At 27.1% G+C, this 27,792-nt stretch overlaps 2 protein-coding genes across 3 annotated transcripts in view; one reads left to right on the top strand and one right to left on the bottom strand.

The window, feature by feature from the left end:
• LOC132933863 (excitatory amino acid transporter 1) overlaps positions 1–9,266 on the bottom strand; it is a 30,078-nt gene extending 20,812 nt beyond the window's left edge. Inside the window, exons 1-3 of one of the 2 annotated variants that reach the window (XM_061000136.1) lie at positions 9,058–9,266; positions 8,580–8,715; positions 7,897–7,932 (exon numbers count right to left, since the gene is read on the bottom strand). In XM_061000136.1, coding sequence (XP_060856119.1) covers positions 7,897–7,925 — 29 coding nt within the window. In that variant the 5' untranslated portion in view covers positions 7,926–7,932; positions 8,580–8,715; positions 9,058–9,266. Of the gene's footprint in view, positions 1–7,896; positions 7,933–8,579; positions 8,935–9,057 lie in introns of those variants that run through there. The other variant, XM_061000135.1, reaches the window with a different exon arrangement.
• Positions 1–27,578, top strand: part of LOC132935959 (rho guanine nucleotide exchange factor 6) — a 223,271-nt gene extending 195,693 nt beyond the window's left edge. The window contains exon 13 of the transcript XR_009663368.1: positions 27,569–27,578. The gene's annotated coding sequence lies outside the window, so the exon portion shown is untranslated. The remainder of the gene's footprint in view (positions 1–27,568) is intronic.
• The last annotated feature ends 214 nt before the right edge of the window (positions 27,579–27,792 follow it).

Consider the following 27,792-nt stretch of genomic DNA (forward strand, 5'->3'; position numbering starts at 1 on the left):
CCTAGACTATTATTAATTTAGTATATTATTACAATTTATTATAAATGCTGGATAAATCAAAGAATGAATAGAATTTACAAAAAAACATATGCTTACAAGCGAATCGTGTGACTTGTTTTACTCTACAAAACTTTCCTTCATTTAAATTTGACCTAATTTCATATAGTGATCATTTTGTAACTAATTTAATATTCATGTTTAGGCATATAATTTAGTATATTTATAATTATCAAACGTAGGCTGATATTTTTTTCTTAATAAGACTATTGAAGACAAGTGAAAAAATAATATTGGTACCTATCTTATTATTGTAAATACAGGTATTATATAATTCTTCGTATCAAAATAGAATTAAGTAGGTATAACGTAGGTATAACACAGTCAAATAAATTATATACGTTAAAAGATTTAATGTTGGATGCCCTGAAATATTTTGGGCACACGTGTAGGTAGTTTGTTTGTAATAACCTGACCCTGTCACAATGGTCCCGGCACCCGTAGCGATTAAAATCTACTATTATTGTGACCTGGGAGGATACATACAATAATGTACCTACAAAATATTTCCCGAAGTATAATATAGTGTCCGCCATTCGGATTATGCGAGCGATCGTGTGTTTTCACTGAATAGTCACGGTGAATATTTTATTGAATAAAACAGTTTATAAAATAAATCCAAGTTATATAAATGTTGTACACAGATTACTAACACATATAAGTTATTAAAAAAATAGTATTAAAACCAAAAAAAATCAAGTATATTATTATAATACTGCAATTTTAGGACGTAATTGTGGTTTGAACAAAACGCGTACATAAGGGGGAAGGGGGGGGGGGGGTAGCCCGGTGAGGGGTTCAAGAAATTTAAGAAAAATTATTAAATATGTTTTTATAGAGTAAAGGTGGAAAAATGTATAACATACACCCCCTCCCAAATAAAAAAATATATATTATGTACCACAGTACCTAATTATTAATTAGATACTGTTTTAGTTCATAAAAATATCAGAAAAACGAATTATAGGTATATTAAAATAAAAGAGAGCATATCAAGCTTTTGATTTATCGATTAACGCTACAAGGCTGCGATCACAACGGTTTAATGCATAAAAAATGCATGTACATAGGTTTCAAATAGTTCAAGAATCATAATTCATCTGCTTTAAGGCATTATTTAACCTGTTCCACGAATAAAAAATATATTATTTTGATGTAAAATAACTAAATATAAAAGACAATTCTAGTGAAAATATTAAATGTTTATTAGGTATGAAATTAATGTTGTGTTGCAGTGCAAATTCCTCTTAATTCTTTAAGTGCCTACAAATGATATTTGCATATTTGAACACCTCATTATCTTTTGGTGATTTCCGGTTAATTGTTCTTAATCTGTAAATATTTGTAGATATTAATCTCATACAATAAACATATTAGTATATTACTATATGCTACTGATCAATACCAGTTATCATATTACGATAACTTGGACCTCAATACCTCAAAAACTTACCAACTCAATTTTTTTTCATGGATCTTCAAGTGTTAATAAGTTATATTTTTTGTATATAACTCAAAAAACATATGAGTCGAATTTATTTTTATCTCCAGGAGATTCGAGTTATCGAGACTCGGCTGTAATAAATGAATATTTTGACCAGCCGACTGATGTAAAAGAATCAGAGGTGTGGCCTTGGGTAGTGTTGGGTACTGGCACTACCTGAGGCAAACTGGTTTTTAACAATATTGGTAGGCCTTACAGGTAGATAGGAATTGGTAGGTATATAAAAGAATGGTTTTCCTGAGTTCACGGCTTATAACATAACAGTTTTTAAACGACTTCCTTAGTAAATATTTTTTTATTGAGTTAACAATAGTGTACATACGAAAATGGAATAGACATTTTAGAATTCTGAAATTCAATCCTTATAACTAAATCCATATTTTACTTGTAATCCTTATTTAAATGGTTGGATTTTCATTAATAATAATAATGAAATCATAACTAAAAATTATTATATCTCGACTATTACAATTTACAATAAATCTAATGGTTAATAACCGGATTGGATATTTTAATAAATATCTGTATAGAATAAATATACATATATTATATTATCATCGTTATAATACTTCAAATAAAGATCGATTACTTTAATGTACACCATTCATTTGAGCAAAATGTACTATCCCTCGTATTATTTTAAAATTAATAAGTACCTATATAATATTTATTATTTATTGTACTGATATAGGCTCTTCGAGAACACAATAAAATAAATTTTCACTTATTTTATGACTTCTAATCGAATTTCAGATTTCAAATTTTAATAATAAAAGAAAATTATATTATGTATTTTATAATTATAAAAATAAACCATGTAAATTAAACATAAAGTTATATTATTCGAGTATTATATTATTATTATTTTAGTAAACTAAACCTTAATAGTATATCGCTTGGAAACATACGATTCTCAAACTTAATTCCATCGTAATAATTTCATTTTAAGAATTTATTAATTGAAGATTATATTGGTCTACAAAATAAATTATATGTTTTTTAGTGTCTTGAAAATATTACTTTAAGTAAATATAGGTTTGATCACATTATATGAGATTGAAAATAAAATCATACCTAAATTAATTTGTTTTTATAAATAATATAGCGGTACTTCAATGATTAATAATATCTCAATTTAAAATGTAAGTAATATTAAATATCTCCATCTGGCTACGTGTGCTTTATATATTAATAATTAAATGTATTATTATTTATTAATATATTACAATATTTAATTAACATAAGTATTAATGTATAATACAGGTCTGCAATGTAACTTATAATGTTTTTATAATTAAAAAAATTATAATTATATACCAAGGCACTGAAACAATTATTATTTTTACAAAATTAATTCTTAAATAACTTTTAACTAGTCTGTCCAAATTGTAATTTATCAGAGCCAAATTTAAAAATTATAAACGTAGAGAAATTCAACAAAATGGGTAAAAACTAAGTATGAATATATAATATTATGAATCAATTATAAAACGAAATTTTAAAGATACCTTGTAAGTAAGGAGTAACAAATAAAAAGCAACTAGCTCAATTTTTTTTTTAAACAAAATTTAATAAGTATTTAATTTAAAAAACTTTAATGTTAAATAATATTATATTATATTTATAAAAGTTCATATAAAATTATAAATACTAAAAATAATAGCTATCAAGTGACTTGCTAACTCATGTTTAAATTTTTTTTTATTTATTCTATTATATAGTGGATGTGGTTATGTATGCTGTATAAATAATCGCAATCATTTTAAATTGCAAACATTTGTACGTTTTTCATATTTGCTTATTTAGTATAATATTACTAATTAATATCAAGTAGCTACTAATAAAGCCTGTACAAATTAAAAAAAAAACGTATACCTAGCCTTCTAATTAACGAAATTTATCTTATCATTTTTTTAATAATTAATAGGTAGGTACCTTTGAAATCAAATGATGTTTACTCAAATCATATTTTTAGAACCTTTGACTTCTAGCATGTTAAATTATTCAATGCTCTAGAAATGCATCACTCAATTATACGCATAAGTCAAAAGTTCTTATTAGTTATAATATATTATCTATAAGAAATAATTAATAAGAGGTGAGGTTTGAACACATGTTTTTCAAAAATTATTAAAGTAGGTCTTACTTAATGGAAAAATATCGTATTGCACCAAAAAATTTGTACACTGACATTTTACTGAGATGTATAGGTAATGTTTATATCTAAAATGCAGTAAGTTTGATTTTGAATTATTTAAATAATTTGTGTTTTTCTAGATTGATATACATATCATATTTCAGATTATCAATTTTTATTTTATTAGCTTATTAAATGATAAAATAAAAATAATTAATGAACATGTCACTGAACCGAAAAAAACTGATAGAAAACAGTTTTTAGATAATCATTTTAATCATCTTAATTAAATTAAATCTTATTTCGATAAGGTACATAATGATTTTATATTTCCCTTTGGAAGTAAAACCGAAATGTTAAAAAAAATTAATATTAGTAAGTATGGATAATATATATTATATTAAATACGAAACATGAATATATTATGATATATAAGCGAGTGTAAGTGGTAGATACTAAATAATAATAATGGACATGATGTAATACATTTAGCTTCGGTACACTAAATACTAAATAGTACATAACCAACAAGCATACCCGATTCGTAATTATTGAAACCGAGTAAGCCGTTTTTGTGTTAAGTAGGCAAACCATTTTACACAGAGGCTTTAGAAACCAGAAAAGGTATACATCGATCCGTATTTTGAAAAAGTAAATAACTGATATGATAAAATGAAACATATCCTCCCCACCCAGACATTACTTTCTAACATAATTCTAACATAAATATTTATGATATAAAAAATAATGTCGGATGGGTAAATTTATCAATGGGTATATCTTGCATTCTTGCGGATAAACTTTTCGTGGAAAATTAGACTTAAAATTGTTGTATAAATTTGCGTGGAATAAAAGTAGATAATAATATAACAGTTGTGTAGTACATCGCGTAAAGTGAGCGTAATTTCTTGGAGATGACATTTAGCGAACAATTAAACTGGCGTGAGAACGTAATGTGACAATTAATTAATTAGCCGAGCCGCCTATATAGTTATATTTTTTTTGGCGGCTTGTAATACACCCTTTTTCCTCCGGACGTGACGCATATTGCCGGATATTATACGCTGCTCACTCATCTCGTTGGTCCCATCACATTATTCTGCCCGCTATCCCACGACTACAATCGACCGTTTTAATAAATATATATACAACGGACCCTCGGAATGATAGATACTGAGGCTGACTTAAAAAATTATCAACACGCGAGTGATCGTGGTGGAGGTGGAGTCATGGTGAGAGATAATGATAGGGACTGCAGTGAGGGAGTAGATAGAATGAGCGATAGGTGCAGGCAGGAAAAAAAAGAGATTGCCGTGATAATATTATGATATAATTATGTATATACGTCAGTATACTGCAATTCACTAACTGTGGCTAGTTCCGATCTCGGAGGGGGGGGGGGGAGTCGTTGGCGGGCAGACGATGAAATAAGCGTGAACGCATATTATCGGCATTATAGAATAGTTACAATGGCATGTAGTAAAACAGTTAGTAGTTGTTAAACGTGTCCCGGATGGGTTTCAACAGTTAACCGCTGGAACGAATAGGTCCCAACCTATTGTACTGGAGGTCAAGTACTACTCGACATATTTATAAAATTACGAGTTGCTATATTGTACAGTATATAGCGTATAGTAATATAGTGTATACTGATATACAAGTTATCGCTATTAAGTTATTAATGTAAAATCCGAAACACAACTGCATCGAGTGTCTCATGACTGTCAAAAAATCAGTGTCAATTATTTTAAATAAAACCCACGTACAATAAAACGTAAAATGAATAGATTATATAATAATGTATAATCGTATACAAATGTGTACTATTTTAAAATGTATATTTTTTTTAAATAAAATAGTATTTATAATTTTCAATTACGTTCAATCATGTATGTTACTAACTTATAATGTATACTTAGGTACTACAGTTCTATAACATTGTCATATTTATATATATATTTTTTTTAAACTTTCTATTCTTGAATCTAAATTTAAAGAACTTAAATACTTGTACTTTTATAGTATAGGTATGATGATATTTAAGGTGGCCAATTTGTAAGGGGGGAAGGGGGGGGGGCTGCAAAACCTTAGTCAAAAATTTAGTATTTGCATATGTATTGTTTTAAATTGTTTATTATAAAACACATAATTAAAATAAATTTATAAATATGTTCTAAGTGATTCTGATTTAACTGATAAATACGGGTGGACAATTTTAAGCACATATTATTACGACACATAATATTCAATGTATTCAAATTTAAAAATTTAACTAGTATGCATATAAATTAATAATATGTATACAATTGTATTCATTATTATTTTGGTATACAGAAACAGTTTAGTTACAGAAAAATGAACAATAAAAAACTAATGAAAACCTTAAAAAGCTACAAGGGGAGCAACTATAGGGGAGCAATTGCCCCCTTTCGCTCCCTCTTGAAGACGCCACTGCAGATAGACATACAGACAGACAGAAACATTTAAATGTGCAAATAATTATAATTTATAAGAGTTGAACTTAATAGTAAGTACCGCTAATTAAATATGTATATTTAATTATATATTATATAATCATATACATATGTGTGGATAATTATACACTAATACAACATATTATTACCATTATAATCTATGTCAAATGGTTATGTGAAATATTAATATTATATTAATACATAACAATTTACTATAAAATTCATAAAAGATCATAAGAGTATTAATTTACCTTCTTCAAATAATAGTTGTTAACGGACATATTATAGTGTCATGTTGAAATATGAAAGTTTTTGATTTATATAAGAATTAGAAGTAAATTAATATAAATTAAATAACAAATTTTTTTTGATTACACCTAGCCACTTAGGTACTTTAAAAACAGGTATTACTAAATACTACTATTAGCTTTAGTTGAACGTTTTGTTTATTTCTATTAAAGTTATAAAATATAGAAGCTAGTTCTATCGATTTTATAATTTATAATTCAATAACATATACTTTAGTCAAGTTAAATTATATAATATATAGTACCTATCTAGACCACCATTTTTACTGGGCATTTAACAACTAAACAAGATGACTACCAACAAATATCAAGAGATAATTACCTTATACAAATCATGTTATTATTATTATTTCAGATCTAGATAATCGTGCAATTTAAAATCTCCTTTGTGGCGATTTTGATTTATTGGTTATTATACGTAAATCGTTTAGCGTAAATCGTTATACGCTATAACAAATATATATTTTTTTTAAACCGGTTTGTGTTGTACAATTCCGTGGGTAGTTATGAAATTAGTAGTTCTAAAATATCATGAATAGTATAAGCTATTTGTATATCAGAAGCTATATAACTTTTAATTCATTTAAAAAATAACCTTCTACCTAGATTTCAACGAAAACATAAACTTATTGTGCCTATATTTTTCTTAAACAACTATTAAAATAGTTACGCCATTTCAGGTTTGTCGTGGGATGAAATTAACTTATATGCTCAATATAATATACCAAGTCAAAAACATATAAGATTTACTTGCAAAATCACGACAAGTATTTTTACATAGGTACAAGTAATGGGTATTATAAAAAAGAATCATTGAGAACAATATGGCACTCCCTTGCAAATAGTTGTAACCCAAAAATCTGTTTATATAACAAATATTTACCTATAATCTATATCTACTTAAAACATAAGTATTCGTTTTTTATATTGTAATATAATGTGTAGGTACTTGATTGCAGTTCGTAAACTTTACAATAATATTTAAAATGTTTTTAGAAAAATGTTGTGCTCATATAGTTGTACTACGTAAATGCAAAATCAGTAAATATATTTCACAATATATATTAAACATGTTAAATAAAAATTACACGAAATTATTTATGAAAATCGGTACTATAGGAGACATACTTAACAAACAAAAATTAAGTTGACTACGTGGTGAAAATGAAAATTATTGTGCACTTTTATTTATTTACAATGAAAGTACGGGAGCTCAGAAAACAATGAACGTTTTAATTTTACTGTGTGTCAATATTTACCAACTATATCTTAAACCTTGCGTTAAAAAATAAAACAATGCATCATAACAAAGAGATATTGTAATCTATAAGCACCTACACACAGTTTCATATACCTAAGTATATTCGTTTAAACTTAATCAGTAAAAGGTATATAAGTGTAAAGTAGTCTACTTACATTTCTGATACACGATCGTCGAGGTTCATTTCACTACTGTAACATTACAAACAAAAGCGTCTTAAGTATTATTAAGTAAATTTGATTTCATTCCTATAAGACACCGTGGAACAAGTGACAGTGATTGAAGTTTACTAATTTATGTTTATTGTACCGTAAAGTTATAGTGTATTTATTTTCCCTATCAAATACCCACGTGCTGTATGACATTTGAGGAACTGAAATTCCGAATCGTCACTATAGTTTAAAATTAAAATCGTAATAATTCCGATTTAAGTAAGTAGGTAGGTATAACATGGGATTTTGTAAATCCAGTAGGTACAAAGCTTCTCACAGTTAAAATTTGTGAACGAATTTAAATAATCATAACAATAGTGATAAAAATAAGAGCACTCGACTACGAAGTCGACGGCGGCGCAGGTATCAATCTATTCATTACCTACTGCATGCTCGTGGTAGTTTGGTGAGGAAAAAACACGCGGTATAATATAATTATGAATGAATAATGATTACGCGGAGTTGACGCACTATTGTATGAGCATAATATAATAAATTCAAAATATGAGTAAAAAAAAAAAATTATCTTTGGAAATATTGAGGAAAAAAATTTGGCGGTCGGAGAGGAAAATTAAAAATAAAATATAATATATTTACGCGGTTAATGTAACGAGAGGTTTACTTACGTTTCGGTGTAATTAATCCGCGGTGAATGAGTGCATAAACAGCGGTGATGTATCGCAGCGGAGAGTTCAGGACGAAGAGGAGGACCTTGGAGACGGCGGCGGCGTTAACAGCAAATAGGTGCGGCACTGTTTCTTACTGTATACATAAATAGTTTGTTTTTTTATGTTTATTTCATCATATGAATATTATACTATTTGCAAAAAAAAATATTTTTTTAAATACGTATATATTGTTATTATTATTGTTACTCGCTCTCACGCATGTGTGTGTGTGTGTGTGGATGGTACAGCGGTACGGTATATAATAATAATAATATATTTCAGCGGTGGTGGAGCGAGCTAGATATCCCAACAGAAAATGGAAAAAAAGTTGGGTAGGTATATATTAATATAGTACCTACCTACATATATATATGTATTGTGTATGTATATGTGTGCGCGCGCGCGCGCGCGTTTATGTATATATGTTATACTATACCTGCCTACTTAGATTCGCGTATTACAATATTATGATTAATAGAGAGAGAGAGAGAGAGAGAGAGAGAGAGAGTGAGAAAGTGGGATATTCTGTGAGACAGAGAGAGAGAGACAGACAGACAGACAGACAGACGTCGAGCACATGGGTGCGTGAGACAGAGACAGAGAGAGCTAGTGCGAGACTGTACGAGACACAAACGCACGCACACAGCGACGCACGCGGACGCAGATATGTGTGTATAATAATTTACCGGAGAGCGTTGAGCGAGCGTTTGACGTGTATATAGGTACCTATATAATATATATTATAATATTATACAGCGTGTGCGCGCGCGCGCCGGTGTGTGTGTGAATCGCGAAACGAACGGGTTTACGTCGAACCATCAGCTGTTGTCAAGGACAAACAATAATAATAATTATAATCATCATCATCATCATCATGTTATAATCGTACGTGAATATAATATATTATTATAATATGCGTATAATATAATATATAGCCGCCCGCACCACGCACAAACGCCGTTGTGGCGAGGGGCGCGCGCGCTCGTGTATATTATAATATTATTATATCGTTATTATTCCATCCTCCTTCGGCGCACTGCCGTATGATGGTAATAATTATTCTTTGGAGAGAGAGAGAGAGAGTGACAGCGACAGAGAGACAGAGAGAGAGACAAACGGAGATAATAAAAAAAAAATACGTCCTATACCACTCCTGTAGTTTGCCACGATTTGCGTGGTTCGCGAAATAACTATGTACAATATATATTATATATATTGTGTTATTGTATATGGCAATAGCAATAGACCATGCGTATATGAGTATTATATTGTTATAACTATATTGTGATTTGTGACGAGTGATGGCCGGAGGAACCCAGGGGGGATTCGGCGAGGGGGGAGGGACGCGTGCAGTGCTAATATATAGGTATTTATATATTATTATAATATATTATATCCATTGTGTTTGGCGTTTCCTGACGAGGGCTCGCTCGCTATCCGCCGGCCGTCACGTGCGCGAACGAACGGACCGACAACCGTTTCATTGTAACATTATTATTAATATAATATTATTACGCTGGCCCGAGCGCGAACTTCTGGGCCGCCGACACCATCGAAGCTCGTCCGACGAACGATATACATAATATAAGAGCGCCAATATTAGCAAAATCACATATTCACATAAGAATTCTATTAGATGATAGCACGCTAATGATAAGCTGTACTGTACTTTCCTAATTTAAATTACCTGTGTTGATGATTTACACATTTTAATTCCAGTTAATCAAAATCAATTTATGTATTCATTCGTGGCGAAGACGAATGATAACGATGCCATGAGGTGATTGGGACGTATAAACTCCAGCGTATAATGTACATTTTCCTCGATGTTTCCCTTAACATTCATAAACGATTTGCACCTTAGCTCTAAGGGTATTGAAGACACTGGTAGACGCGATTAGAGCTCATTTATATTATTTTTCTATAATCGTGGCTAGAACTGTACCACACAGACAATCTGGTCAAGAACAATTCTATGATCGTCGTTAAAAAGTACAACACATATTCGTAGGTGCTTATTCAAAAATAAAAAACGATCAATATGATAATAATATGTAGAATATTCTGTTTTAAAGGGTGTTGATGACTGGTGATTGATTATCAGAAATCCAGACCGTCGAATTAACCGTAATGCAAGCCGCGAAAAGATGATTTTATGCATAAAAATACATAAAATTATAATGTTACGTGACCATAAGTTAGCCAATTACCATGACGTGTTTGCAGTAATTCATTAGGTATTATTAAATCATCTATTGTTTGTCAAGAATTATTATCAATAGTTATACTATACTTATTAGTATGATCGGTCATCGGTGTCGGTGTGTTGGAAACAAACTTTGGCATCCGGCATCCGGAATACAAGGACAACTAAGTGATAATAATATAATATGATGTAATATAATATACAATCCAGAATGTGAAATTTTTTGACACTAAAATTAAAGACTGTACATTGGACATTGGACAATCTCGGCACAAGATAGTGGTGTACTGGTGTATTGGTGTATAATAATAATTATTTTTTAAAAATTTAAAAGCAATGGTTATAGTATGCCACGTACCTAATAAATTAAACACGTTCGTCACATTCTCTTTATATAATCGCGTGCAATCAATAAACATTATATTATGTAGTGCAAAGTGTAGTAACACAATTTAATACGTTTCCGAACAAACTCGGTGTAGTTGAGTTTAACAAAATACCATTATGCATAGGTTTGTGAATATTATTTTATCGAGACATCGAGTAAATAGTAAATACAAATATATACAATTTTTATAAATGATAATCAATGATATATATAAAGTGCCCAATAATTGTCATTAAATTATAATTAAAAAAATAATATTTCGTGCTGAAAATTAAATTTTTATGATTTTACAAACTTATCATCAGATATAATATTATCATAAATATTAAAGCGTCATCCGCTTTACTTGCTCGCCGTTCCGGTTTCTATGATAATTCTTAACAACATACAACTTTGAAAATATCAAATTATTCATTGACCGCTATAATGCAGGTATATAATAATATGTACTATTGTAGTATAATATAAGTATAATTTTCAAAATTTGTTTAATTAACTAGCACTTAGCAGTTATGTACTAAAATACCATGATTTTCGTACAACTTAATTTTATTCATCGATATATATTATGCAGAATTGGCTAATTTGATTATCGGGCCAGGTGCCGATTTTTTAAATTTTCCGCAATTATATCAAATTGGCAAATTATATTTTGCTATTTAGTTGTCACCTTAGTTATAATACTTTTCCACTAATCTACATTATCGATACCTATTTAGGGGGAGGGGTTGATAAGGTGTTATATTAACAATATTGACTTCATAGAAAAATGATCAGGATAGAATTGTCGGATTTTGATAACTAAGTCTTTTTATCTAAAAGAAGAAGATTTTTTTTATTATGTTTCAATTATGCCATAGTGGTATAAAACAATTTGTAAAAAAAAACTTAAAACTGTCTTATCTTTGAAGGCGTATTATAAAGATTGAGATTAAAACATTGAAATCTGAGTTCAATGCAGCATGTAAAATATTATCCTATATTATTATTGAAAAAAAAATCAAATGTGGTGAATGTCTACCCAAATATTTATAATCTTCTACATGTGGTCTTTATATTACCGAATACCGATATAAGTAGTAGGAGTAGCGCGATAATAAAATTGTAGCAACGCTACAGAAGCACACTTCTTTATTTGCAGTGATTACTATCGTTACTTCGCAGTATCGTCGCTTGTCATATATGTCCCTACTTACAACCAATTTGAGGAAAATTAAAATGTTACAAATAATATGTTCTATGGTTATAATGGAATTATACATTAATATAAATTATTTAAAACCAAGCTCACGGCTTGCTTAATGCAAGATGTGTTTTAATCAAGGTAGTGAATTATAATTTATTTATTTATTGTAATCAACACATGATAACTATGTTACTAATGGTAAAAATATACAGTTTAATGTAGGTATACATGGGCTCGGATTGTTATCATCAAATGACAAATGGCTACGGAACGGGATATCACTGTAGATATAAATGTAGAGTATGTACCTTAGAGTACTCTACCATATATAGGTACTTGATTATTATTGGTTCCCTTTACGTTGACATAATTGTTTTTACTATCAAATATTTGATGGAGAATATTATATTTTTATGGTTGGGTATATACAATAATCTTGTATATTTCAACCATAGTTGTACTGTTATATTATAACAATGATGAGTGTATTTTTGAATTTTCCTGGTACAAGCCATTAATATTCAACTAACTATGTTCAATATCAATAGTATAAGTATAGATTATATTATAGTCTATAGATAAGAGTATAATAGGTATAAGACAATATAACATTTTATTATAACTTTTTTCGTTTTCGGTGTTTTCACCCTTTCCTGGCTTTTTAAATTTCGATTTTTTAAAGTAGGTATTTAATAATAATTTGTCCTTTTAATTAATAATGTCAGAACTTGAAATGACTGGAATAACAAGAAAGTTTTAAAAATGTTGCCACAAAGTATCGCGTTACAAAAAACAATAGCGTTCTGATCGCTGATACATTCGTTATTCGTATAAACAGTTTACATCATAGGACATAGACAACACTTATAATATTTTGAAGTCCCATTTATTATGCTTCATGTAGTTACGTGGGTACTTAGGTACTCATTTAGTCACTTAAAAGTGTATATATATGTATATAGTGTACCTACTTATTAGCGACAACTCAATAGAACATTTTTCATAATATTTCGCGACTTGTTAAAAATTATTTTTTTATTATGAATGACAACATCATCAGACAATCTTATTAATATTTACGTTACATTGTTACAAGTAGATACGAAGGCTATATATATAAACATAATTCCGGGATTTATTATTGTACTTACACATACAACATGTAGCCTGTAGGAACTATTATATATATTATAAGAACGATTGTTGTATTTTATAATAATTAATACATAAATTTAATTTACACTTTATTATAATATATCTTTATCGACTGTGATCAGGCACGTATTTATGGGGGGGGGGGGGGTTAAGTGTACCTTGTTGCCCGGGGCTGCAAATTGTTTAGTCCATTTCCCTAAATGCGATGGCGGTAAATTTATATTGCCATATTATTATAATATACTAATTGCATAAAAAAAAATAATTATTATAATTATAATAACCAGGGCTCGGAACTTTATGCATTTCCATGTTTTTTAAGAAACTGCATAATATTCAAAATATCTGATTTGATACAAATTCGTTTCATGATAGGTACATACAATCGAAGAACAACAATTTATGTTGCATATTTTTGCATATTTCACTATGCTAATCCGGTTTTGGATTAGTTATTTCGTATGTGATAAGCAAAACATAGTTTTCAACACGTCATGAATTCAATTTACTTTATTTTAATTGTATTATTAAGCATACCGTAACTAGGTATACAGGTTTATTTAAATAGTTATGTATCTAAATCGAAATTAGAACAAGTAGGTTTTGAGTTTTATTGCACTGTGTACAATATAGGTCAACTCAGGGACGTAACAAGTGGGGTGATAGGGGGAAGGGGGTTTGTAAAGCCCTCAGTTTTATGAAAATAAAAAATTATTTCTATGGATTATGAAAGTTACTAAAAATACAAATTTGTATAGCCGTACAGGAACCGAAACTTAAAATAAAACCTTGACAAATTGTGTATGCTAAACTTATGGGAGACAGTAGTTAAACAACTCTATGTAAACGGCACAATACCACTCTCCCTACTAAGCGATCAGTTTTTTTGGATTTAAAATCCAAGGGCCTAAAATTTATCCCTAATAAATATATTATCCCGATAAAAAAATACCTGTTCTCAATGGTTAAATCCAACTTGACCATAGAAGTCTATCTTATTTCAAAAAATGCTTAAATTCTGATCTTACGCCACAAGACATGAAAGTCATGTTTTTTAGCAATAAAACAGGTCACATGGCCGGTGGCCCCTTAAACACCAGAGGTAGTTTAAACATTTAATATATGTTTATAATTGATTTCTATATTTAGTAAAATATTGTCTTAATCAACCTCATCAATGTATCAAAAAATATCAATGCTATATAGGTATATTGATTATTGTTATATGTTATTGCCATCGGTTTGTATTACTTATTAAATATTACAGTATAATGATACGCATCAGACGTGTTTTCAAGCAAAGAGGTTTTTTAAAAACCCTGCTTTAGTTTACTTATAATCCGTTGACCGTTAATTTTAATAAAAAGACAGCCAGGATGCAGATACTGCCAAAAGACGTCAAACACGCAATAATCGTGCTTCATTATATCCTTGGCTCATAGCCAGTGTTCAAGTGTTGCATAACTGTTTTAAGATTTGAATTATAATTAATCATTACATTCCGGAAATGACTCTGGGTACAACTCAGTTTACTATAATGTTTATGTGAAAAGTTATTCTTCTCTGGTAGGAAAGTGAAGATAATTTTGATAATTTTGGGGGCCAAATGTAAAAAATTCCCAAAACTTGTTTTAATAATTTGGTAAAAAAAAAAAATTAGGGATAAACGAAAAGTTTCACGCGAAATCAGTTTTTGACAAAATCGAATTTCTTATTTGGTTGTAATCCAAAAACTAATATAACTAAAGATATTTATTCATATATTATTGATTATATCACCATTGTATAAATAAAAAATATTTTTGATTTATTGATAGACATATGTGATATATTTGTTTTTGAATAATTGTCGATAAGAAAATGTTCACGCTGCTAGAAAATACAAGGTTCTTCATAAGTTGTTATTACTGGAATTGAAAATAAAAGTTGAATGTAATACACTATTACCACAAAATATATTCTTTTACAAGCGTCTGAAGTTCAAATTTGGACAATATTTTAAATTTAAATAAAAAAGAACAATTTAGTTATATTGTTGTAATTAAAAAATATTATTCGCGAGTACTTGAAACTTTTACGTAGGTACCTATATTATAGTTGTTTATTATATTCTATAGACAATACACCTACCTGTTCGGATTAATTGTATGTTATTGTCTGATGCCTATTTAAACTACGACCCTGTTCACACCGTTCTACGGAAAGTTGGTATCGTCTCAAAAGTTAATAACAATAAAATATTATGAAATTATGATAATATGATATAAATATATACCTACTATTTGTAATACCTAAATAAATATTAATAAATGCACCAGTATCATATTATATACATTGTTTTTGGAAAAAATTAATTCAACCTATCATTTCTAATATGTATAATAAAATTACTATAAAAGCAATATAAATAATAAATACATCATAAAATATACTTAGTAAAATATGCTGACGGTCTATCTTCGTTCGTAATCGTTTTTTTTATTTAATGGTTTATCCTTGAGTTCAAATTTAATACATAGTACAGTGACTTCTCAATGACGAGTTACATTCGGCACCTATCGTACAACAGAATAGTTACTTTCGACATTTTTAGTTTGTGCGAATTAAAATGAAAAAAAATATAGCTAACAATCAAAATCATACGTGTTTTTTTAAGAATGTAATTTTAAACGTTTTTATCCAAAAAAAACTTAAGCTCATTAATTGCTGATTCAAATGATTTAATATACCGTGTACCTATGCAATTTTAAGGTATTCAAATTGTAAATGAACGTTGCACTGAACACTGATTTAAATTTATGTTTCAACCTGGAAGTGCATAAATGCGTAGCTGGAATTAGACATAATAATATACAATTTATATAGTTACACCCGTAAAATGTAATACCTATATAGGAACAATGCGATAGATCATGAATATTCATACTTAATCTCATTCTATATTAATGATTTTTAGTAAAATAAAACAAACAATGCTTCTTTTGTACAGATTAGTGGATATTATTGAACATTGTCCTTATATAAATAAGAGTATTTAAAAATTATTTATTTTTAACCTGTCCGATAAACTTATAAAATATAAACCTGGCACCTGCCTATAATGGACTTGAAATTAGAACTTATTAATAATATATTATATTATGTATATTATAAATTATAATTTACAATACCCAGTATACCCACCTACCTAGTTAATACTAGTTCTACGAAGTTTGATTAACTATATTTTATCTATACGACGAATAAAACAATACGATGTTACGATTATGGCATATTATATTGAACTAAAAAACACATGTGTGATGTTCAATAAATTCGCTTAATATGATTTTATTAACTGATGAACTGGCATGTTGTGCGATATATTTTTTAATTAAAAATATGTAGGTATAGGTTCTATAGAAATACCATAATAGCAGACGAGGTTTTCATGTTATCAAAGTGTGAAATATATTCATGTAATAAATGACAGTGTCTACAGATATTTAAATATATTAAATAAGCCATGAGCCAAATATATTCTAATGACAATTAATTAAATTTAAATTATATATACGGTTCTGTATCATTAACGCGGATTTCATTTCCGTCTGTGCGTATGCGCTATGTTCATTATAAAATAATATTGTGCCCTGCAGTACAGCCGCCTGTTGTGCATAACTACATAAGTAGTTTCATTATCCGTTCGTTGCGTGCGAAATTAGCACGATGATGATACAATGATACAGTTTGGAACTTTTTTAATGGGCAATGGTATGTGCTATGACATAATGTGAATAGTAATAAATTAATAAAATAACGGTTGGGAAAAAAACGAAAAAACAGATGTCTATTGAATGAACAGTGGACACTAAATTAGAAGGATCGGATAGATAATCATAATTATAATTAATGAGTTAATATCAATTCTTAAAGTATTCTTTTTTATTACTATTATTTTATATTTTATGATTATTATTTATTAATAAATAAAAATAAAATTAATGTAATTTGATATGACATTTTGTTGTTGTATTTTGACTATTTAATAATTTCTAGTTTCTAGAATAAAATCCATAGGTATTATGTAAGTACATATTATTATAGCAAATAATAATAACTTTCAAGTTTCATTTCTTACTGCTACAAGAATCGTTTTCGAATTTTAATAGAATATAGATTCCATTATTTTCAGTAAATTGTAATAGGTACATTAGTACCTATAATATTAAAAAGCACATGTTTTTAGTTACCTATTACTTATTAGCAAGGCTTGGAACTTTATGCACTAAAAAGTATTTATATATGCGCATACATATGCGTTAAAAACATCAGAATGTGTGGTATAAAATGCAGTAAAAATTTGTAAAACATGTAAAAATATGCAATTTATTGAAGACATGAATATAATGTGTATATAATACACGTGATAGTGCTTTTTAAAAAATGTTTTGACATTTGATATAATTTTATCGATAGTTCTAAATTATCCACGATCCTTTTCAGTGGTCCTATAGAGACCATATGCAGTGCATGTCACGTGAATTATTTTGATGTATAAAGGACTATAAGTAATTTTCCACACTTAACCATATAGGGCGCCGCATCCGATAGCATTAGAAGAGAGTATTACAAAAATAGCCGTTGATGAATTAATTGGTTGTCAAATATTATATCTAATATTCTTTTGTTAAACTATATAAATATCTAAAAAAATTTGCTCTTGTTAAATACACGAAATATACATATACATGTTCTTAAACCTAAAATATGTGAATTCGTACTAAAAATAACGAAGTATAATATTGTGTACAATGTACATACTATATGTATCGAATTTGTATCGAATCGCAAATTCAATATTCACTTTGTAAACAAATATGCAAATGCCTAAAGTTCCGAGCCTTGCTTATTAGTATAAAATGTGGATTCGTATTTTGTACTCATTTGGTTTTTTTTATGTTGATTGTGTGATATATGCTCAGTATGCACATTAAAATATTATATTATTATGTCTAATCATGATGGAATTATTACTACGATTTTTTTAGCGCTTTTTTTGATATTTTTACATTTTAAGGACTTATTTTACAACTTTAACTGTATGTTTCATCTTTTAGTGCATATTTATGTTTCCAGATATTTTCGAAACATTTCAAAAATAATTGTGAAAAAAAAAGTTGGGCAGTTGAGTATTGCTCTGCTGTATATTTAAATTTCAATTAGCATGCAAAAAACGATTATGAGCAAAGACCTGCGGCGTGTCTGTCAGTCTATATTTTTATATTTTATTTGAAATTTCTTTAAAATATACATACAATGAAACATCAAACATCAAACATACATAAAATGTATATAAAGAATATAACTACTTATATAGTCTGAGCTATTGTGATGGAGTAGAGTATTAACATGCGAGTTCAATAATACAAAAATAAACAGTATTTTTTATCAAATATAAAATATTGCGTACAGAAATATATAAACTTGGTGATTTTAAAGAATTTTTAATTTTGAACTTTAAATGCTAAAATGCTTAAAAAAAATTCATCATTTCGTGAAAAATGTGTTATTTATATTGTAATAATGACAAAAAGTAATTTCACAGAATTCTAACTTTTATTATATAGGAATGGATAATGGACGAATATTTCGAAATATTATATATTATTAATATTAGGTATTAAAAGACTAAAGTTTAATAAGATTTTTTTTTAAATTAATTTAAGAGAATGATATTTTTTCAAAACCAATGAAATTGTTTATAAAAACTACAGATTGTGATTTGTGGGTAATTTTTAATACAAAATAAATGATGAATTAATTAAGAACCTAATTTGAATTTAAATTAAATTATACTTGCCAGTAAAAATTGAAAAATGTTATCTATTATTGATTATAATGTTGCTTTTTTACTTGATCAATATAAAAACTATTCATTAATAAACGGAATGTGCACAAAACGCTTTTTAAGTAGGTAGGTACCAATTTGATATGTCCACAATTCCACATAATTGCCATTTAATTTCAAGAGAAAATACATTTTTTTCTAATATTATAATAATTGCATTCCACAAAAATGGGTGTTAGGTATTCACACGATGTATAAAATACTAACTTGAATTTTATTTAATCGATGAGTCATTTTTTTAATATTTGTTATATTATGTTGTCAAAATATTTAGCGTATTAAGTATATTTATGGTTTTTAAACTTTAAGATTCTGGTAAAAATCAAAAAAAAAAAAAAAATTTAGGAAAAACAGAAATTTTTACGCAAAATAGGTTTTGGTTTTTGGTGTGATTTAAAAAAAAAATGACCGTAGATAAATTAAATTTTCGATGAATATTTTCATTAACATTTACCATACACGATAACATTTTCAAAATATTTTGACATCGGACATTTTCAGTTTCAAATTTTTTTAGGTTTTTTTTCTATAGATGAAAATAAAATTTTATTCATTTCGTCAAAAAGCTTGAAACTAGCTTGGAACTTCTAATATATTGTTCAAAAATATTTAAAATACAGTCACAATTTTTTTATAAGCATTTTAAGTTCAGATTTTGAAAAAGTACTTAAAAAATATGAAATTGTGCAAATTATTTTTAGTTAGAAATGTATAAAAAATTTTCTTTTTAAATCTAAGATTATAAAATATAGAACTGCAAGATTCATTATAAGTTTGCCTAACTTTAAAAATCTCTATAAGAAAGTCAAATTTAATTTTTATGAGCGTTTAACAATCAAATTTTAACAACATTGGATATTCACTCGATTTCTCAAGTATAGCGATTTTCAAATTTTGTTGTAATTCAAAAACGGATAACTGCATATACTTGAAATTTATATAATTTGTTGATTTTATCAATGCCTATACTTGAAAATAGTTTGTACTGTTATCAAGCTATTTACGAACATTTTTAGTTTTTTTTTTCTATGAATGACAATAAATTGTTATTTGTTTGGTCAAAAAGCGAGAAAAATTAATACAAGGTTCCTGATTTATTGTTACAATAGTAGTTAAAAAATATTAAAAATACACAAGCACAATTTTTTTTTAATAAGCTTTTAAAGTTCGATTTTTGATGACAATTATCAAATTTAAAATTTAAAAAAAAGTGGATAAGTGGATGTCGCTCTGCTGTACTTGTATGGTGTATAGAACATGAAAATATAAACATTCAGTAAAATTTTCATGTATCTACAGTTATTGGTTTTTGAATAACAATAAAATACCAAAACCGCTTCATGAGAAATCGAGTGTATATCCAATATTGTAAAAATATGAATTTCAAACTCACATAAAAATTTAATTTGATTTGCTTCTAGAAATTTTTTTTTTTTTGATAAAGGTAGACAAACTTAAGAGGAATCTTGTATTACATTTTCAAATCTTAGACTAAAAAAGAAAAATTTTTATTAAATCTCAACTCAAAATAATTTGCTAATTTTCGTGATTAATCCGTATTTTGTCAATATTTGAACTTTAAATACTTATAAATAAAAACCGTGATTAAGGATTTTTAATATGTTTCAAATGTCGTTGTAACAATATAGTAGGAGCCTTGTATTAAATTTTCAAGCTTATTTACCCAACAGATATATTTTTATTGACATTCATAAGAAAAAAGGTGGATAAGTGGATGTCGCTCTGCTGTACAGTAGGTTACAAGTGGGTCACTGTAATGGATGGTGTTACATTTGAATTCAATGATATAATATCATTGTATAAGAAAAACGATTCTGAGCGAAAACGGTCAGTCAGCCTAGTCAAGTATATTTGATGATATTATTGTGAATAAAGTAATTTATATATAACCTATTTACTCGGAGCCTTGTTTTAAATTTTCAATCTTTAGCCATAAAAGTTAAACATTTTATACATTTTTAACCACAAAATAATTAATAAATTATAAATTTGATAAATGTTGTCAAAATTTGAACTTTAAATGCTTATAAAAAAAAATTGTGCCTATGTATTTTTAATATTTTTCAACTGCTATTAGAACGATATATCAGGAGCCTTATATTAAATTTTCACGCTTTTTTACCCAACAAATAAAAATTTATTGATATTTATAGAAAAAAAAACTAAAAAAATTGAAAACTGACAATGTCCGTAAACAGCTCAAAAAGAGTCAAAATATTTTCAACATTTTATGGTGAATAGAAAATGCTAATTCAACATTCAAGTTGAACATTCAGTGAAATTTTCAAGTATCTACAGTCATTCGTTTTTTAATTACAATAAAATAAGAAAATTGTTACATGAGAAATCGAGTAAATATCAAATGTTGTAAAAATATAAATTTCAGACGCTCATAAAAATTTAATTTAAGTATCTTCTAAACATTTTTTTTTTTTGATAAAGGTAGACAAACTTATGAGTAATCTTATATTACATTTTCAAATCTTAGATTTAAAAAGAAAAATTTTTATGAATTCTCAACTCAAAATAATTTGCTATTTTTCGTGATTTTTCCGTATTTTGTCAAAATTTGAACTTTAAATGCTTATAATTAAAAACTGTGACTAAGGATTTTTAATTTTTTTCATCTGCCTTTGAAACAATAAACTAGGAGCCTTCTATTAAATTTTCAAGCTTTTTTACTCAACAGATAAAATTTTATTGATATTTATAGAAAAAAAAAACTAAAAAAATTGAAAACTGACAATGGCCGTAAACAGCTCAAAAAGAGTCAAAATATTTTGTAAATTTTATGGTGTATATTATGCTAATATAAACATTCAGTCAAAATTTCATGTCCCTACGGTCATTTGTTTTAGAGTTACACCAAAAACCAAAATCGATTTTCTCGAAAACAGATTTTGCGTAAAAATTCCCGTTTTTCCTTAATTTTTCTTTTGTTTTTCACGTCGCTTGTGAAAACTACTGGGAAATTTTTACTTTTGACCCCCCAAAGTACTAACTAGATTCACTTTCCTATCAGAAAAGTTACTATTGAAGAAAATCCAAGCACTTTTACTGTCCTAAAAGGTGATGACAGACACAAAAATAAAAAAAAATAAAAAAAAACACACATTATAAAATCAATACATTCATCGCTTCGCTCAGAATCTAAAATGATATTATAATTAAAAATTTATAAAATATTAAACTTTTATAGCTGAGGATTCAAAATTAAAAACGAGGTTGCACGTAAGTAGTTAATTCTGTAACCAAAAAATCTAAAAATATACAGAAACACAGTTTTAGATTCTGAGCGAAGAGATGAGTGTATTGATTTTACAATGATGTGTGTGTTTTTTTTTTTGTTTCTGTCATCACCTTTTAGGACAGTAAAAGTGCTTGGATTTTCTTGAATGTTTGTATTAGCATTTACTATACACGATAAAATTTTAAAAATTTGACTCTTTTTGAGCCTCTTACGGACATTGTCAGTTTTCAATTTTTTTAGTTGTTTTTCTATAAATATCAATAAAATTTTATCTGTTGAGTAAAAAAGCTTGAAAATTTAATAGAAGGCTCCTGATATATCGTTCTAATAGCAGTTGAAAAATATTAAAATTATATAGGCACAATTTTTTTTTTATAAGCATTTAAAGTTCAAATTTTCACAAAATTTATCAAATTTATAATTTAATAATTATTTTGTAGTTAAAAATTTATAAAATGTTCAACTTTTATAGCTAAGGATTGAAAATTGAAAATAAAGCTCCAAGTAAATAGGTTATATATAAATTACTTCATTCACAATAATATCATCAAATATACTTGGTAATATTATAGGCTGACTGACCGTTTTCGCTCAGAATCGTTTTTCTTATACATCAATTCAAATTTAACACCATCCATTACAGTGACCCACTTGTAACCTTCTGTACAGCAGAGCGACATCCACTTACCCACCTTTTTTTTATTGTTATTTTAAGTTAAAATTTGGAAGAAAATCCAAACACTTTTACTGTCCTAAAAGGTGATGACAGACACAAAAATAAAAAAAAAAATAAAAAAAAAAAACACACATCATTGTAGAATCAATACATTCATCGCTTCGCTCAGAATCTAAAAGACTAATAACATTGGAAACAGAAAATGTACCCAAACAGTTCAAAACAAATGAAAATATTTTGAAAATTTTATCGTGTATAGAAAATGCAAATATAAACAACCAGAGAAAATTTAATGTATAACGTTCATTTGTTTTAAAGTTACACCAAAAACCAAAAACCAATTTTGAGTAAAAATTTTCGTTTTCCTTAATTTTATAATATTAATTCAACTTACCGGATTCTATATTAATAATAACTTGTTAGTAAGTAATAACAATATAAATATAATATAAAATAACTACACTAACAAACCGTCTCCGCTCAGAACCGTTTTTCGTATACAATAATATTATATCATTGAACTAAATTTACACAGTTTTACTAATTGTTCGAAGTATATACCTATCTTATAAAGGAAATTGATAGCTAGGTTATTTAAAAATATAATAATTTTTTTACACTCAGTTTCAACAGTTTCTATAAAAATGGTTAATAATATAAAAACTGTGGTTTTTACAATAGTGTGATATATTTATTTAAAGAAAATTATTTTTGTAAATAACTGTTAAGACCAGGGATCGAAACCGGTTTGACCGGGTTTTCAGAAAACCGTGGTTTTTTCATATTCGAACACCGGAACCGTAACCGAAACCAAAAGCTTTAAAAACCGGTTAATAAACCGTAACTGAAACCTAGAATCTTAAATAAACCGTTTACAAAACCAAAACCCAAACCATAGAATTGAAAAACCGTTCTTAAAACCGATTATAATTAAAAATAATATCCGTTTCCTTGAATGTTTTAAAGCTAATTACTTTTATCATTTGTGATTCTAGTTAAAACGATTATTTTTATGCGAAGAAAATATTTTGTTTGAATCCCAATGGCCTACGCTTTTACTGAGTATTACGAAATAATAATAGGTAATACGAATATTATTCTATTTATATATTATAATATAATTACTATACTATTGATTCAAAATTAAAATACAAATATCACAATTATTTTTTTGTTCACCCCTATGTGGTTATGCAGGCCTGTATTGTTGTTATTTGAAGTATTTAAAGTATTTAGAGTATTTATGTATATTACTGTTTATTAATGATATTACAATATGTTTGGTATTCGACTGACCCGCGTCCGTCCCACAGTCAATTCAATCGCTTATGTCATTATCATCAGTCTCCTCAGTGTGTTCCCTGAATTAAAAATGTGTGTACCAAATGTTATAACGTGTATTTGAAACTTACCAGTAATAACCTTTTTAAATAACAATATTTTCAATAGCCTAATACACTTTTTTAGTATCCATTTAAATTAATATTTTGCTCAAATATATAATAAGCATTAATCACATAACAAGGGATTTATTATACTGTAATATAGTGTGATGTTATTGTAAACTACAAATTAAATATTAACGATATCAATCATGTGTTGTATGCAATAGGTACATTATATTAAAGTTAACAACACGAAATTAGTTCTGTAGAATTGGCTAGGTTCATTGTATATGCCTACACTATTTATACAAATTGGACATATTTTAGTGTTTTAAGCTCAGCCCTTAATAGTTGAGAGATAATAAAAATCGGGTTTACAGTTATTGGGTACAGGAAAATAAAATCAAAATTTTCAAAAACCCGTTCCGAAAACCAAAACCAAAAATTTTCAAAAACTTTTCTTGATTCCGTTCAATTAGAAAAACCTTTTTTGAAACCGAAAACAACTCAAACAATTTGAAAAACCAATCTTAAGACCTATACCAAAACCAGAAAATGTAGAAAACCGTTCTCAAAAACCGAAAGTAACCGTTAAAATTTGAAACGGGTTCAATCCATGGTTGAAACTGAAAGCAAAAAATGTTTATATTTTTAAATATAGCTACGTATCAATTTCCTTTATAAGATTTATATATTGAATAATTAGTAAAACAGCGTATATTTAAGTGTCAATCTTTAAAAGTTAAAAAGCCATTAACACCTTCACTTATATTTTGACAACATAATATAGCAAATACTAAAAAAAAACAGCTCTAAAATTGAGTTCATATTATTAATTAAATCATTTGAAATTCCATATTTAGCCACAGAATATTGTATAAAAATAAATTATTGATAAAAAAACAATAATTTTTTAGTTTTATATTATATAGTACTTTTGGTCACCTTAATTTGTCTTTTATACCTATACCGTGTGACGCATGCATTTAATTCAAATAAATATTTCCTATACCAATCAACATTCAAAATTCTAAAGTAAAATGCCGACCTATTACCTATATACAATTATAATGTTATTATACATTAAGAATACAATTATTCTTAAAAATACAAATGGTTAGGTACTTACCCGCCAAAGACTGAAATTTATGCATAAAAAAGTTTTTGTTCCTAGAACATGTATGGTTTCGTAAATTAGTTTAGAGTATTTTCCTTGTATTACACCTACATATTTTATGTTTAATAAAACTATTATACATATTAAGAAATTGTGAAATGGGTTGTTTATAAACAAAATAAAAGATAGTATTAAAAATATCTTTGTATTATGATAATTCATAAATAACCTTGAATTAAATAATTACTGTGTAAATATAATATTATATATTACTAAATAATATATGTACCTATTGAGTTATTCATTACTGCATTTTTTTTTTCATGAAATATGTATAGGTATTATATGCAAATTTTAACATGGTATTATATTGTTAATTAATGTGAAATTGTGTCATAGTTTATATACTAAGATTTAATAGGTATATATTTATTGTAATATTAACTAAAAAAAATACCTATTATGCGGAATTGGGGTATTGAACATATTGTTTTATTATTAGAGATCTAGTGTTACATAAGTTCTACACACCTTGGTGCCTTAATTATATATATGCCTAAAGAAATTTAATTTAGTAGGGATGGGATGAAAGTAGACCCAGATAATGTTGGAGCTATAAACAAGTGGAAAGAACCTAAAAATAAATTAGAACGGAATCTAATGATTAGGTAGTACCGTAAAATGGGCTATTTCCAGACAGATTTTGCTATTTTTTTTTTGAATATTTCTGAAAATAATCATAACGCATTTTAATAAGAGAAATTTACAAATTCTAATTAATACAAATTTAAAATTAAATTGAAATAGATTTATTAAACCCAATCTTTAAAAAAAAACATTTTGAATTAAATAACTTAAAATTTAAGAAATACTAATTAATATTATATCACCAAAGGAACTAAATAGAATTTTTATTTATTATTACCAGGGTTGGGATTTTATAGCACTTAAAATTGCATAAATATGCGCTATAATATTACCTTAAATATTGCTAAATATGCAATAAAAACAACAAAATATGCAAAAAAAGGAAATTTATTAATTTATAATTTTTTAATCACTTACAAAATATTATTATAGTTAGTTACTTAAGATTTGAAATAATTTAGTCATTCTGATCAGAATCCAAATTAATTGACTCATTGACGCATTCAACACTCGGTCGTTAATAATCGCATTAGAAATCGACAAAAAAAACCAAACAAAATCAGCAGATAACATAAATTAGAACCAAATCCCTAATACGAAATTATCGTAATAATTCGACTAACAAAAATCTAAAAACAAGTTTACTAAAATATAATTTCATAAAATATTTGACCGATTTTGATTAAAAAACAAGTAAAAATGCAAGAAAGTCTCAAATAGAAATAAGAACATCACAAAATATGCAAAATAAATCAAAATTTAATTTTTATTTGAGTTTTCTGTATCGTGAAACACATTTTTAGCTTACTCTTTATTTTTTTAAGTATCTCATAAGAAATATGCAAATGCTATAAAATCCCAACCCTGATTATTACGCACTAAATAATGGAGTCCGAAGTTTCACGGAAAACACTACTTTTTTGAACTTATCAACGCTACTTCCTAGACTTTTTTTTAAACTAACTTGTACTGATACAACGATGCTCATTTACAGAGTAGAAAATTAAAAATTCATTGAAAAAAAACAAGGCTGGGCATTAACGAGTTAAAAAGTTAAAGTTAATTTTATTTTAACTTTTTAACTTAATAGTTACTTTTGGCTTTTCATTAACTTAACTGTTAAAACTTAACTTACTAAATTTCTTTCTTAATTAACGTGAAATGAACGAGTTAATTTTTCATTTTAAGAAGTAAGTTAAGTTAATTTATTTTGTTTTTAATTTTATAATATTTCACTATTTCAGTCTAT

Source organism: Metopolophium dirhodum, chromosome 1, assembly GCF_019925205.1.
Source record: "Metopolophium dirhodum isolate CAU chromosome 1, ASM1992520v1, whole genome shotgun sequence".
In the NCBI taxonomy this organism is placed as follows: domain Eukaryota; kingdom Metazoa; phylum Arthropoda; class Insecta; order Hemiptera; family Aphididae; genus Metopolophium; species Metopolophium dirhodum.